General features: G+C 43.7%; 1 protein-coding gene across 6 annotated transcripts in view; it reads right to left on the reverse strand.

Moving 5' to 3' along the window:
- Nucleotides 1-16609, reverse strand: part of LOC147018659 (rho GTPase-activating protein 7-like) — a 315962-nt gene that overhangs the window by 26742 nt on the left and 272611 nt on the right. For 5 of the 6 annotated variants that reach the window (XM_085898556.1, XM_085898559.1, XM_085898558.1 and 2 more), the window contains 6 exons: nt 11388-11459; nt 10681-10762; nt 7726-7789; nt 5376-6497; nt 4682-4956; nt 2359-2538 (listed from right to left, as the gene is read on the reverse strand). In XM_085898556.1, coding sequence (XP_085754682.1) covers nt 2359-2538; nt 4682-4956; nt 5376-6497; nt 7726-7789; nt 10681-10762; nt 11388-11459 — 1795 coding nt within the window. The remainder of the gene's footprint in view (nt 1-2358; nt 2539-4681; nt 4957-5375; nt 6498-7725; nt 7790-10680; nt 10763-11387; nt 11460-16609) is intronic. The other variant, XM_085898557.1, reaches the window with a different exon arrangement.

A 16609-nucleotide genomic window follows, 5' to 3' on the forward strand; every position in this document is an offset into this window, starting at 1 on the left:
TGCAGTTATAAAATTTAAATGTAGACACGGTGAATTAGCATGCATGATGGGAAGAGTTGTGATTTCTATTTATAGCCCTCAGATCAAAGGGACGTAGGCGGCCATAAGTGTGACAGAAGACACAGGACAGAATAGCCAATTGTATAACAGCGTGACGTCGCCGCGCTATAAAAATACAGCCATTAGAGGGTGCTGCAGGCAACTTGAGCAGTCAAAAGGGTTGCCAAGTCCGTGGGATGATGGAGCAACTGCCCACTTGGTTATCATCCAAGAAATTCCAAAACGTCCATCAATGAATCACTTTATCCCTTCCTTCTCCCCATTCTCCTTGCTCTCACCATCCCTCACCTCCACCCTGAATTTCACACCACATGTTCTCACTCCCTATCCTCTGCACCATCATGGTTTGAAATGCATTAGTCTGCCTCGTTGTGTTGTCCACAAACGAATATACCAACGTTCCAATTCCCCATCTCCTGACGAGAACAAGAACAAGAACAAGAACAAGAACAAGAACAAGAACAAGAACAAGAACAAGAAGAACAAGAACAAGAACAAGAACAAGAAGAACAAGAAGAACAAGAACAAGAACAAGAAGAACAAGAAGAACAAGAACAAGAACAAGAAGAACAAGAAGAACAAGAACAAGAACAAGAAGAACAAGAAGAACAAGAACAAGAACAAGAAGAACAAGAAGAACAAGAAGAAGAAGAAGAACAAGAAGAACAAGAAGAAGAAGAAGAAGAAGACGATATCCTTAAAACAGATAGATCAAATTGAGCAGAAAAATAAAACATTATTTTTGTTTAAAACATCGCAATTTATGAGATGGAACGGAGGAAGTCTCATTTAAATGAAGCAAACCAATCAGAGATTCATTAGAAACCACAAATAAAGGCATTCATGTGCGCGTTTCCTCTTCCGTTAGCTATTTGTACTTCGGTACCTTCTTATCGCAAGCGTTTAATTGGCCCCGGCTTTTCATTACTGCTGAGACTTTGGCCCGTCAACTTTATTTTTCAACATTTGACGTGCCTACGAGGTTAGGTCCGAAACAGCTATCCGGGGGTTTTGCACTCCAGATGAATTTTTTCCCCATCCTTCCTCATCTCCCCTTAAGAAAAAAACAACAGAAGAAAAGATCTGTTAAAAATGTTTTTTTAAATGCATGGAGCCACGGGATAAACAAAGAGAACGTTTCACATTTCTCTCCGGCTTGCAGGTAACGTCATGCCTGCAAATTCCTGGCAAGACGGCGAGGGCACATAACTCCCACAGAGCGTCACCCTTTTGTCCACTTCGTTGCCAAGAAGTCACCTCGTCACTGGCGGGCAAAATGTTTATGGCTATTTACACAGGCACTGCTGCCTGGACTGTAAACTCTGTGACCATCCGTGAAGACTTGAGGAATGACCGACCGAGGAAATACCGACGCAGAAAATTAATGGAAATCCTCTCTTGCAGTCATCCTGCATAACCGTCTGCTTTTGACGAATAACTTTTGCTCAACTTCCAAGCACTAGTCATTTTTATTTGTACATCACTACACTTTACAATCAATGCAAAACGAGCCGGAAGGAAGATGTTTACGTGCGAGACGCCATCGGGTTTCTAAAAGTGAACCTCAACATCACAACATCCCGGCTTTGATCTCCAATTTCCAATATCGTAAACCAAAGACTGCATATTGTTGTGGGGCCTTTGACTCTTCAAAGTTATAACATAATGGAAATTAATAAATCTCTTAAAACAAACCCACTGGCAAGAATGGATAGTATGGCACGTGATTAAATTATCCTCATTTGAGGTTGCTTCTTGAGTCGTTGGATTCTTCACCGGATTACGGGTGAATAAAATGAGGCCTACATTAGCTGCCCCGCCCGCACCACCCTTTCCCCAATTCCCATCTGAATCTCAGTAACTTTTTAGCATTCTACTTTATCAACTTCTAACTTGTATGCAACACCAGAGGCTGGTTTCTGGATGCACAACAGACCATGACAATTTACTCGCATGATCAAACATGTGAACACAATGGCCATGCAATAAACAAAATTGTAGATGCCAATGCACACACACACACACACACACACACACACACACACACACACACACACACACACACACACACACACACACACACACACACACACACACACACACACACTGAAAACGGTGTGATGCTGAGGCATGTTCATGCGCATTGAACTTCTATCTGGACCTGACCCTATCGACACAAGCTTGTAAAGAGAAATTGATAACAAAAAGAAAAACCTGAATGAAATTCCCCCCCCCCACCCCCAAAAGGGTTTGAAGAAAACAGGGTATGGGAAGTGGAGGAAGGGGAGGGGGACTGACCAGTTCCAACCATGTCGGTTTGAGGGGGTGTATTTCTCCATTAATGCTGTGAGCCTGAGCAGGCACAGCCGCTGGGCCAGGTTCATCTGCGCCACGGACTGGCTCTCAATATGCAGTGATGCCGACCCGAGGCTGGGTCGGTGCGATGTCTGAAAGCTGTGCCATCGAAGTCTCTGGCGCCTGCAACGGTGTACCGCACTCTTCAGATTGTTTACACATTCCTCAACGCCTCCCAAGTGAATATCACAAAAATACATTGATGGTCATGCCAGGATGGAAGGAGTGAATCTTACCGGATTTGTGTTTTACATAATCCTACTAGAGTAAACCGATAATACATTCCATTTTCATCCAATGTTCGAGATGAAGAACTGGATTACATTATTAGACATTGGCATGTTGGAGCTGCCATCTTACAATGCTGTCCACCGAGCACAAGCTTGACATTTGTTTTTTCATGTAATAACGAATATCCAGCCATACATGCTTCAACTTCAAAAATACAAGACTTTTGGCAAAATGGCAAGCCAGTAAACCACTTGCACTGTAGCATGTGTACAGACAAAAATGGTAACTCGCAGGGAGGGAGGATTTTTTTGTGCCCATGACCTGACCCTCGGTACGACCAACACGTATGCAAAATTTGATCGAGACGGCCCAGCCCTGTTGTTTTTATGCCTCCACTGACGAAGACGCTGTAGGCATTATGTTTGCGGTTTGTCCATCTGGCTGTCTGTCCATGGTAGGTTTTTGTTGCAGCGATAACTTAAGAACGGCTGAAGGGATCAAAGTCAAACTTGGTACAAGTATGTGTGATGATGTACTAATGGAGGCATATCGGGCGACGTCGAATTATGTCTGGTTTTCTGAGATTTTCATATGTACACACATACATGGAGAATTGCCTTATTGAATATACCGTAGTCACGTAGTGGGATTAACGTTGTAACCAGGCTGGGCTTTACATTCTTCCAGATTCATCGGGAATTGATAGAAATGTTCAACAACATAACCAGGAATTTAATACTTGCCAGGAGGTGAAATAAATATGCGTTACAAATCTAATGAGGCACTAAGAATTGAGAGAAGTGTGTGGGTACGTACGCACGCACCGTTTTGTTTTGTGTTACGCAGAAATATTAAAATAGGTGAATAATCACGAACAAAAATAAACATCTTAATGGTTAACAATCGGTAATATTTATACTGTGTGTGGTATGTATTATTTAAGTAAACCTCACCATCTGTGCGACATATTTTCTCGAGGTGCTTCGTCTGACTACCCTAATGGCATTCTGGGAGGGAAGCAAGTAAATCTCCATCTGGTTGCACATCGATGCAGTGAACAAATTGACAAAGAATCGACACCAAGAAACAAACAAATGTTTCAATCACATCAATCTTTAGACAATTTTGCACCAAAATGCATGCCGACTACGGCATGCTCTACGAGATGAGGAGAACGTCCCGCATATTACCAGAGTCCAACAATGTTCCATCCGTGTTTGTCATAGACACCTGTTGTCAATACATTTGATGTTCACTCGGAGATGGCCTGGGATTTGCACCGGCACCTGTTCGTTTGGTGGTGAATGTCACGAGAATTTGTTTCACTTGCCCACAAATAATTATTGCCCCAGATTGGCACAGACGAATCACCTCGATATATTGAGGGCTTTTGATCTAGATACTATGAAACAACAGCACTCCACCAAAAATACAAGCTTATGCAATTGGGAAGTGTCCCTTGACCTGTTCAGTATGCTTTTTACAGGTAAGAAGAAGCACTTGTTCAACAATGGTTTCTACTCAAAGGTGTGCTTTGTCTTGCACTCAGAATACAGGAAACGTCTAACACTGATGTCTGCAGAGAGTCTGCAAATTAACATTACAGAGAGCCTTTCGAGTTCGACTGATGTTGTGGAAACCGAAGTAAAACTGTGCATGCTTCAAAAAATAAAAAATTAAAAGCAAACACGCTTGGAGTAGATTCAATCTCTTGTTTATAAAGTGTGAGCGGCAAAGCTAACAAAATGACAAGCTGATTAAAAGGTGGCCATTACACTGAAGTTGAACTGGTGCACAGTCGTTATACTAGTATTTATGACTAATCAAGTGTCAAGTGGGCTTCAGGTGCTGCTTGGCAAAAACCATACGTCTCAGGCATTCGCCATTATTTATTGCTACTCTGTTCTTCACACATAACATGACAATCTATGCAATATGAAAGCCCAGTGGCACATGTTTTCGAAACCTAAAAGTAAATAAATCCTTATAAACACTTGCAATTGAAGTGTTTTGTTGAGCTTGCTCCAATTCTCACCTATTAGGACGCGCGAGGCCATGCGCAGTGCCGGAGTCATGCCGCTCCTGGATTCCAGAGTCTTCTGAATCAACAATGGAAGTACCCGTGCTGTCCAAGTCGGAAGGAGGAGTTGTGCGGCCACTGGGAGACCTGTCCGTGCCATCAAGCTCGCCCTGCGGGTGGGGTGAGGCCGGAGAATGGCACGTCGAGTCTCTTGCTGAGTCCCACTCGTCCAGGTCTTCCGCAGACAGTTGCTCCGACCACTGACTCAGCAGCGCCTGAAGCCCATTGACCTGTGGGGTGAGCGGGCAGGCGTTGCTGGCTCAACGTTGCTGCTCTAGTTGCTCTTTTAAACGCTGAGCATTTGGCAGCAGGTGTCGCCGTTATGAGCCCAACTGGACAATTAACAAATTGCCAGATGAAAGATGAAAAACGTTTGAAAAAAATTTCATCAAAATTTTTTGTGGCAGACTTGACTTCAGGCAATTTCACAATAAATATGTCTGACCCCATCGTATCGATGATGATAATCATGGCCCGGCGAGTGCATAAGGTTTGAAAGAAAATCTTTACCAAGGTGATCTACCATAGATCATTCTGGAAAACTGCAATCGATCATTAAAAATGGTATTTTCATGTTGGTGCAATGCACAGCAACATAAAAATCCAGGATCATTGTGAAAGGCTTGACAAATCCCAACCCACACCTTACCTGTTGCAAGATTGCATCCAGCTGAGAGCAGAACCCATTTGGAGGGCTGTCCTCCAGCAACGACAGAGGCACATTGTCATAGATGCTAATTCGGCTTGCCGCAGATCCCACAGAACTTGTACGCTTTAGAAGGAATGGTTTTGAGGTAGCAGCATTGCGACCATCAACCACTCTATTTGGAGACCTTGCATCATGGCCCTCCAAATGTACCCAAGCACCCCAGCCACTGTCACTTTCCCTGGCAGCATGAAGGCTTTCTGTAGATAGTGTTCGAGGAAAGGTACCAGGCTTGTGGTCAGGAGGTAGACATAACACCCTATTATCCTCAGCTGCTGCAGCACCATGTTGTAGTGGGTCAAAATCACCGAGGTAGACACCGCCACGCTTTCCCCCTCCACAGGAACTTGGGGAAGTGGCCAGTGGGCTTGTTAGGCCTGGAGAAGGTGGAAGATCCACACAGTTGAAGCGACGAAGAGTTTCTTCATCTGGACCCCCACAAATAGGTCCACTGATGACGAGCCCACCAACACGTCGCCGCCCACCATTGCTTGTGGCCTGTGTGATTCCCTTTCCTCGGAGACTCTTCAATAAACTCTTAGAACGTGATCGAGGGGCCAGCACCACATCCATTTCTGGAGACGGGGCCAACAATGCAGGTGTTGCTGTCGTTCCATTTACGGACTGCACTGCCATCCACACATCACAAAATTCGCTATTCGAGTCATTTTCCTCTTTCCAGGCCTTCCTAGGTGATGGGGTTCTGCCACAACCATTGGTTCTTGGCTCACCATTCTCAATAGCCATGCAGCTACCCCACGGTAGGCCAAGCTGCGTATCCGTCGACAACGTACCCACAGACAACTGGCGCTGTGGCATTGCGTGCGAGTGTCCCGAAAGCCCATTAGTGCTGTGAAGCGAACCAGCATCCTGGGTCTCACTGCCATCTGTGAGCAAGCTTTCTCTGCTTGGACAGGCCGATCCCTTATAAGGGTCACCCTCAGAGCCGAGCGAAGCATGCGAGAAGACATCAAGGTCTTCCAGGCGAGACCATCGGCGACTTGTTCGCTCAAAGGTCCACTTGTTGCTGATTGCACATTGCTCTTCCTCATCAGAATCTTCACTCTGATGTTGATAGGAAAGCAGAAGGTAAGTGGTTATTTACACAAGTTACTGCTGCGCTTTTTATTTTTTAACACAAATGTATAAAGTTATTCTAACAAGCAACATGCACATCAAGGATCATTTTACACTTCTCCATTTCCATTTATCATAGATCATTCCAAAACACTGTGTCTAATCCTTTAAAATTCAATGTTTTCTTTTTTTCTATGAACGTACTTATCCACACTGATATGAAAGATCCCAAACCAAGACAAGTGAATAAAAAATAGGGGCAATACACTTGGGCGCTGACGGCTGGATAAGAAAACCAGGGAATCACTGGCATGCGTGGATAACTCACAAAATACTTAACGGAGAAGAAAGTAAATACCTGTGGATTTTTTTTAATGCAGTGAACAAACTCTGGTACATCACGGGTGGTGAAGATGGTGGTCAAGTTTCATCAAAATCATGTGTGTAGTTTCATAGAAGAATGCAAACACCTATTTTCGGTGGCAACCCCCTGGTAGACCCCCATTTTATTATGGCGTGAGCAAACTTTAGTGCATCATGGGTGATGAAGGTTGTGGTTAAGTTTCATCAGAATGGTGTGTGTAGTTCCTGAGAAGAAAGCAAATACCTCTTTTGGGGGGGGTTCAACCCCTCACCCCCCCGTAAACTCTCTCCGTAGACCCCCCTCAAACCCTGATTGTCCCTTCAGGCCTGATTTTTTTTTTAAATGGTGCTAACAAACTTTGGTACATACTGGGTGATGAAGGTTGTGCTCAAGTTTAATTGAAATCATGTTTGTCGTTTCAGAGAAGAAGTTGCAAGTGTGTGGACGGACAGATGGACGGATGACGTGCCATCCCATAAGCTCCCCGGAACGATGTTCCACGTGAGATAAAAATGAGTTCATCGAAGGCCTTACCCCACACGATCGGGATTAATTCAAAGCCATACTACTGCTAAACTATAGGTTGTTTTTCCGATTCACGTTCCGATTTGTGTACAAAATATTCACATTCATTTGAAATGAAGTCGTTCCTCAATCATAAACCAACACTTATCGACAGACAGACAGGGCAAAGTGAACGAATCACTGAAACTGCTTTTCATTTCGTGCACATGGGGTAAAAAGCAAATGTGTGATGAAAGTACTATATTTTAAGGAGGTGTAGTTCATGGAATGTTAGGAGGGAACAAAGTTGAAGAGAAGCAAGATATTTCATTGAAATTCACAACTCACCCTTTTTCGAGGGGAGCTTTTGTCCAGCTTCCTGGAAGCACAGTTGTTGAGGGTATTGAGACGCCTAGCCATGGGGAAGACATGATCAATACAAATGTTTAACTGCAGCACTGAACTTTTCAAGAAAGCACTGCATGAGTTAGCAGTTGAGCTCTAAAGGGGTGCGATTAACACGAAAGCCTGGTGGCACAAATCCTCATCGACAAAAACCCAACATCCTCTCACCCTTCCCCCTCTTGGCTCTGAAAACAAAGCAAGACTCTTATCTAGGCCAAAGATGAGCCAGAAAAAGACCTCCTTGGAAGAGTCCTGCAATTATCAACTGGTGGAACAATATAGACTGTAGTTGTGAACTATCATTGAAGCTGCACACACTCTTCTTGCACAGGTTTTGACTTGAACAGAAAGTCCTTTTGCCTCCATTAACATTTAACACCGAGTTATATTCAGCACCTGCTTTGAACGAAATCTCAAGTCGGTAACCATTTACCTTGAAGCTATTACAGCCATTGAAATGTTTCACATGTGAATCCCCTAAAAATGTAACTGAAGTCGTTTGTTCTCGTCACGTGGAAAAGACTAAAGTAAATTACGTACTCCATTTCCTTACACAGGCCCATAAGTGGTGAACGTATGTTTGAGCTGTTTAGTTTGGGTTTTGATTCCTGATCCAACTATAAACTGCCATACTGGCACTTCAAAGGCAGCACACTGCATCAATGAGCGCACCATCCTTCCGAGAGACGCCAAACCAGAGGACCCAATCTGCGACCCTTCATAAAGAGAAGGTCTGTGTGTGCTGGTACCCTGGCCAAACTGACAGCATCCTGTAATGAAGTGGTGACCCATCTAGCTTTGGCTCTCAGGTATGGGAAATGCTTTAGCAAAACAGATTCTCTGGAAACAAGAGTATGGTCACGGATGGAAAGATTTCACCAAAATGCGGTTTCCAAACCTCTTCCACGCATTCTTGGAATTGGCCTACAATTTACAATTCCTATTTGTCTCCAAAAAGCTCGAAAACGCACAACAGAAGTCTCAGAAGCAGTGTGCATTAAAGGAGGGCAATCAAATGTCCACAATAGCTCTTACAGTACTGTGTAGGCCTCAGTCTTATATTAAACTCTGTTCATGGTCTGCCTCTGTATTTGTCTTTCCTTCTGCTCTGTACATACATGTTGTGCGTGTGCATCTTTCATGCTTTGGAAGAGTTTTCTTTTGTCATTACTGAACTCTCCGTTAAAAATAAATTGTGTTTTATCCCCTACACCTGTCTCATCCGTGTCCTGACAGGCAAAAGTCAATGGAGTCACTGGTATAAGTATTATCAAAAATCCATGAAAATACCAGTGAGCATCATCACTCTGTCTCCCTGCCTGGCTCCCACCAATAACACTCAGTTGGGTGCTCATCACGCGAGGTCAGGCTTATCTACCACAGAGCGATCGCAATCACGGCTGGCGCCACACACGCCGAGAAAACAAATGGAAAGCCATGGCCCCGGCCCATCCTTGGCCCAGCATATTGCTGTGGCAGGCTCGGTCGGAGGCCAGCACGCAAAATCCCCAGAACTTTCAAAACTTCTGCCGCAGGCAATCTGTAGCATCTGGAATGCACGGCCGAGGACATTGAGCAGTGCATAAACACAAGTGCGTGCACACCTGTCCAAAAAAATCCAAACAGGAAAAAAAAACAAAAAACCTTTGATGTGTCTGCAGTGATTGCGATTAGGCTGATAATGAGTCGGTCGCCAGGTCGGCCAAATTCGTAATTCCTCATTTTGGAGACGAGACAAGAATGCAATGCTAGCCTTGAGTGCTTTGCGAGGACAATTTTAGCACCAAGAGGTCCAGGCCTGGCCATTATTCCATGAAGAGATGGATGGCCAATTTGAACAAACAAGCTCTTAGCAGGCGATTTAAGGAAACTGAGAAACAGGAGAAAACAAGTTGGAGCAAAAGATGGATGAAAGAAAAGCAGTGATGCTTTTGATTTTACAAAGCCCTCTCAATACAGATTACTGATAGGAATATTCCACACATCTGATCTGATCTGATGTACCATACTTTGTTTCTGAGCGTCGGTGCTGCAGAAGCAGTTTGAAGACGAGGGTTACACTAGATGGTTTGCCATTGCCTTCCCATCAGTTGTTTGGGCAGGAATTTGTAATTTGTACATCATGGTGCCGGCGATAGCTCACCTACTCTTCGCGAAGGAAACCGTGGGATCTTTTTACGTCCACAAACTAATGCCAGCAGGCAGGACGTCAGTTTAACGGCGCATGGCAGGCCAAAGGATGACGCATACATTGATGAATCACCCACCCTACCTGTGAAACAACAGGATGACACCTTCTAGCTGGGTCGGGATTCGAACACAAGCGAGACAGCTTTGAAGCGAAGGTGAATGTGCATACCTCTAAGCTATCCTGCCAGACCATGCCATAGATACACTAGTAGCCAAATTGATAAAGCACATGACACCGAATTATGACAGTCCTACAGATGTCTGTATGGTCTTATTTGCATAGCCTGACTGCCAGTTTTCACTTGTCAAATGTTACATACAGGCCAAGCTGAAGGCAGAACTGCTATGTGAAGAAACATTGCAAATGTGTATACAAGAGTGAGGGGCATGCCCAAAAGATACTCCTCAATCTTCCTGTGGAATTCTCAGTATGTCAAAGAGCTTGGTGGCAGTCAATGAAAGGAAAAAGAAAAAAAAAAAAGGGAGGAAGATTAAAAACTCCTGCCCCAGATAACACAGTAAAAAGCAGGAAGAAGTGAAGGCCAAGCCAGTCAATGCAGATAATGTTACGACAATGTCATCTATGTTGGCATCATACGGGTCAGGTGCAAATGCGGTGAAATCAACAGCAATGGGCCTGTGCTTTGAAGGAGATGTGGTGGAACTACAAGATGTAATATTTGAAGGACTTCTCACGAATTAACTTACCGACGAAGGGCTTCAATGGAATCTCGATCCAGAAAGTCATGGTCTCTGACCACAGATGTGATGCTGATGGGGAAACATGAGTCTGTAGAAGAGTAGAGTACAAGACTCTCAAAAATGCCCCCCCCCTCCCAAAAAAGCAAAAGCAATGCAAATCGATTGAAGGGATCAAAATCATTCACATATTCTTTGGCTAGAATATTATTTTAAACCGGTGCTCAGGCCACAACTGCCCCCCCCACCCCCTTTTGGTTCACATAACTGAAATAATTTAATGTGGCAGGAATTTCTCTCCCTGACCTCACATCACTTCCATCTCCTCCTTTATATTTACTTCCAGGTGCCCACAACTGACATCAAAGTATGTTGTATCAATCGAATGGCTTTCTGAAGGACAAACTATCGTAACTAGGTTTCCAGGGTGCCTCTCGGATCGATCGAGCAACCCACGATGTTGAGGAATTTCATCATCTTCTGCTTTTCCCAATCCTCAAGGGTTAAAAATCCCCACCTCCCCCCTGCCCCCCCCCAATTTTTTATTAACTGAGATTATCCAATGATATAGAGTCAGAGTTCAGTCTTTTTAGGGTAGATTTGAGGAAAATCAATTACAAATGAGATCAATTAAATAAATGCATTCCTATTTCTTAATGACACCAAACATAAAATGTGGATTTTTAATGGAAAGAAGGTGCCATTGCAAATGTTACCTTCATACAGCTGTGCATACTGTGGAAACCCAGCCGCGCGTAGCCAATCACATGCCTCCTTCGCTTCAAGCTCTATAAAAACAGCAGCAGGGCATTCTATCGATGCAGTTTGAAAAAAATAAAGCAGCAGTTCATTCGTTCATTCGTGCAGATGCCTACTCTAGCTTCCCTAGCTTCATCATTCCAACTTGATCATCCCAGCTGATCCGGGGTTGTGAAAAAGTGGGGAAGTATGGTTCTGAAAATGGATTTCACAAACGAGCTCTTTTTCCAAACTGCTGTGTCATAGGCAGGCTTTCTACAGCCCCCCCCCCCCAAACATGACATCATTTTAAGGTAATCATGATGTCATGTTCAATCAGATACATCTCAAAATCACATCCAAACTTGGTTTAAAACAACAATACAGGTTGCCAGCTGAAAATGTGATATACCCCCAGTATAGTCCCTCTTGATTGTGCAAATGAAAAAGTTGCTTTTCCAGCTGCAGAGGAAAAGCACTGAAGTCTGCATGGGAACTTGCACACCAGGCAAAGCTTTGTTTTTCCACCGACTTCACCAGCGCCATCTGTCAACGGTAGCAAGGTCCCTCCCCCGACCCCTTTGGTCTCCTCCCTTGTCACACATGTTTGTTTGGCTAATCAGGTAACATCTAAAACCTAAAATACGATATGGCATCACGACCCAATGTCAGAGAACTCTTCTTGTCCTCCTCCCCACAGCCGACCTTTCAACCTCAATGCCACTTGTGATCTAGCTGCATGGTCCCCTTTCAAGATTGGTGCACGTGAAAAGAGGAAGAAGTGTTTCATCATCACACCATGATGAAATTATTACTGGAGAGCCAAGACAGTGATTTGAACGAAAGACAGTATATTGCATATGATGTTACATCATGATGAGTTTTGTTGTTCCATCATTCAATCATTGTTATTTCGACTTTTTTTTTTTTGAAAAAAACCCCCCACTTATTGAGCATGTCAAACGGGCATTTCAAAGCTATAGAGATACCATCGCGTCAACCTACACCTTAAAGGCCCAGTCACACCTTGACGTTTTAGCCAACAATGGCAACGTATTAAAATGTATGTAAAACGCTGGCTTCCGTTGAACTTTTGATGTTTTTTTTAAAGATTCGGACGTATTCATAACGACTTGGTCTTATGCATAACGTATAAGTTATGGACACAGAACGTTTCGTTGTGTTATAGATAACTTATACCAACGAATGCTGAACCTGTTGTCGGCCTACACAACCGATGCCCAACGATAGTCTAACTTATGCATAGCGCGCTGCACGCATCGCCGACGATGATGTGGCGCAGGTTATGGAAAGGCTGCCGCACAACGATTCAAATCATAACCGCCGCAGAAATGGAAGTGTCAACATCACAGTCACTCCTTGACGATCTTGCCAGCGTATGCCGACCTCTGAAAAATGCGTCTAAAACGCTGGCACACGTCGAATACAGTATGGGTAAGTTTGGTATGCGTGAATAGAACGCTAAAGTACGCTATCATACGTCGTATTAAGTGGAGTAAGTCTTGTAATTTTCAACATGTTGAAAATTTTACGACGTACTTGCCGTATGACACACGCTCCGCATGCGATGGGAACAAGTTGTACGCACGATATGACATCGTTGACACACATCGACACACGTTACTTGTAAGGTACTCATAAGTCGAAACACGTCACGGTAAGGGTTAGCGTCAGTGTTCCAGACTCCCGTTTTTTTTTTTTTTCTTCGGTATGACGGTGTTCAGTGTACAGTGTGGTTATGATTTAAATCGTTGAGCGGCAGCCTATTAATTATATTATAACCGCACTAGAAATGGAAGTGTCAAAATCACCATCATAACGAAGGAAGGAAGAAAAAAAAACTAACAAAAATAAAACCAGGGAGTCTGGAACACTGACGCGAACCATTACCTTGATGTGTTTCGACTTATGATCACCTTACAAGTAACGTGTGTCGATGTGTGTCACCGATTGCGTAACGTGAGTACAACACGTTACTCATAGGTTAGAAATAAGTTTCGGGTACGCTAAACATTACCTCGACGTGTTTCGACTTCTGAGTAACTCACAAGTAATGTGTGTCGACGTGTGTCAACGATCGCGTGACGTGCCTACAACTTATGGCCAGCGTTATGCGGAACGTGCGAGTCATACGCTGGCATAAGTCTTAATATTTCAAGCATGGAAAAGTTGAGGACAACCGAAAAGTACAACGTTTAAAGCCAGCGTACAACGACGTATGGCAGTGTTTTTCAGCGTGCTCTCAATGTTATCAAAACTTACCCATAACGTATTCGACGTGTACCAGCGTTTTAGACAAATTTTCCAAAAATCGGCATAAGCTGGCTAAAACCTGCAGCAGGTTGACCATCATCTCAAGGAGATGGGGATGGGCCTGGCATCTGCCTGGGGGATGGCCAGACGGAGGCCCCTGGAGTACCGGCGGAAAGTGGACGCAGCGACGTGCTGTTCTGGCACATGCTCCCATACTTGACCTGACCTGGCTAAAACGTCAAGGTGTGACTGGGCCTTAAGGAAAGAGGATGAGTCAGAATGATGCGTTAGGGTGGGCGTTCAAATGCTTCCTTCAAAAGTAAAATAAAACAAAAAAATTAGGCTTGAATCATGCGGCAAATCGCTGAAAAGCAGAGGGGAAATTAATTGTGAATAAAAACGTTATTAAATCCTGTATACAAGTCATTAAAATATTTGAGGTCCAGGCTAAGAACAAATTTCTTCAATAATGTTAACCCTGAAGTGAATCCTCATGTGGGTTCCACAAGGAATAAGCCCCCCCCCCCCCCCCGATAGGAAGTATGCAAGACACTTCTTCAAGATAGGTAGAAATCAAGATCATTATGGCACAGGTAAAAGCCCTTAGCCCTATCATACCTTCACTCTATCGACATCCAAGGACTCCCAACTACAGCAAGAAGTGCAGACGATACAACTGGACCAAAGCAGGAAATTTAGCCTCGCCCATGGCAGAGGACCATGGCCCACTCTTCTCAAAACATGCCCATGGGATCTTCAATATCCGCAAAGTAAATGAAGATGGAACAGCTGACTTTACACCCCCATTGTTACACTGCATACTTCGAGATGCAATGTCCCATGCTGGCACTCCACAAGAATGGCAGTTTATAGATTTTAGTTTTTCTTATTTCATTCTGGAGGCAACAGCAAATGCAAGAATTAGAAGTGGCCGGTGGAAGTTTAGGGAGTTGTTACTCCTATTGACATCGAAAGGGACCTCTCTCCGATTAAAGGGAAAACTTTATGCAGCTTGCGTTAGAAGCGTGATGCTGTATGGCAGCGAAACATGGGTGATCAAAAAAGGAGGATGAACGGAGGTGTGAACGAAATGAAATGAGAATGGTGAGGTGGGCGTGTGATGTGACACTGAAAGATAGGAAATCAAATATGGAATTAAGAGATCGGTTAGATATAGAAAGCATTAGTGAGGTTATGTGTAGGGGTACGTTGAGATGGTTTGGACATGTGGAAAGGATGTGGGCGGGTAGTTGTGTGAGGTGTATATAAATATGAATGTGAATGGAAGGAGAGCAAGAGGATGTCTGAGGAAACATGGGATGTGTTGCTGAGAGATGATCTTCAAGTGAAAGGCCTAATGAGAGGGCGAGCAAGGGATCGTACAGCTTGGAAAGCAGCCATTAGGTGAACCACGACTTACACATGCAAGCATGGAAAGGGCCGTAAAACGATGATGACGATGATGATTCTGAGCCTGTTGATGTGGATATTACAGAGCTATCCTGCCATCCTACTACCAAATGCATGAATGCCATGAAAATAAGAGATTGGGGAGATACATCATTACAAATGAAGATGGTTATTTATTTTAAAAAGGTATTTTATTACCTCCATTTTTAAGAAGAAATTCCCATTTCTTCGCAACAAAAACATTGCAAACACGAGAACGTCAGTCAGTGGAGCGCAAACCTCTACCATGTTGAACATTTTACGTTTTGCATCCCACCGATAGTTCGGATCTGGATCCACACCTGAACCAAAATCGAATCGGCTTGTTCGTGTCACCTGTCCAACTCCTCCACCAAGTTTTGTCATAACTCGTCCACAACGATTTGAGATGGTGCTATATTATTGCTTTTGATCCCATCTCTGAATGGTGAAGAATCACTTAAAAAAATTTATCAGATCCAAATCTTCACCCAAATAGAATAGCTTTTTCCTTCTCACACACCCAACATGTCCACCAAATTTCGTCCGAATCCATCCCTAACCGTAGAGATATCCCGCTCACAGACAGACAGGGGTGAAAAACATTACCTCCGTCCACCCTCAGTGGCAGAGTTAACAAGGCAGATGCACTGCCTCAACGTGGTATATAGATTACAGCATATCTGAGAATGAAGGAACTATATTGAAGTAGATCTGTGTGCAGACACATCATTCACTCACACACCGATTACAAGAGCTTCTCATGTCCCTTGGGGGAAAGGGCGAGGTGAATTACCTGTGATGAATAATTACATTCCAAATGGTACGAAGCATACCTTACATGTTCACAAACAGAAAGCAACATTCCATAATTTTGACAAAGTGCAATGTTGTTTTCTCATTTCACAGAGAATTATACTGGATAATAAGGATTAAAAATAAAACACCACCACCACCACCACCACCACCACCAACAACACAGCACAACACTCAAAAAAGAGATACAAACAAAAACAATCAATATCAGGACACAAAAGTATGCAAGAAAACACAAGAAGGGGGCACATTCAGCCCAGCACGCCTGTGCTTTATAGAAACACCACTGACATAATGTGCCAGTTTCCTTACCTTCTATGTACTAACCACATTCTTACTGTTAACTTAATCCAATTAAACATCTGCAGTCAAGTTGAGTGGGGAGTATTTATGATGTATGGTAAAAATGATGTTTTTTGAGACTTTTGTGTTGCCTACATGTGACAGCCTTTTTGTATTATTCATCATCTGATCATGTGAAGACACTCGCTCTGATATTGCCTTTTTGGCTCTCAAGCAATATTATGTGGTTCTATGCAACTGATAATGAGTTTCCTTGCAGTACTTGCGTGTGGATGGGTGATAGTATCTGGTGTTGGCGTCACGCAGACGTGACGGGTCGAATGGCCTCCTGCGGCACAGTTCCTCGTTACGAGACCAAGGTAAATGCAGCCTTGCAGAA

Source organism: Eptatretus burgeri, chromosome 10 (genome assembly GCF_056783735.1).
Source record: "Eptatretus burgeri isolate ZD-2024b chromosome 10, Ebu_testis_v1, whole genome shotgun sequence".
In the NCBI taxonomy this organism is placed as follows: Eukaryota; Metazoa; Chordata; class Myxini; order Myxiniformes; family Myxinidae; genus Eptatretus; species Eptatretus burgeri.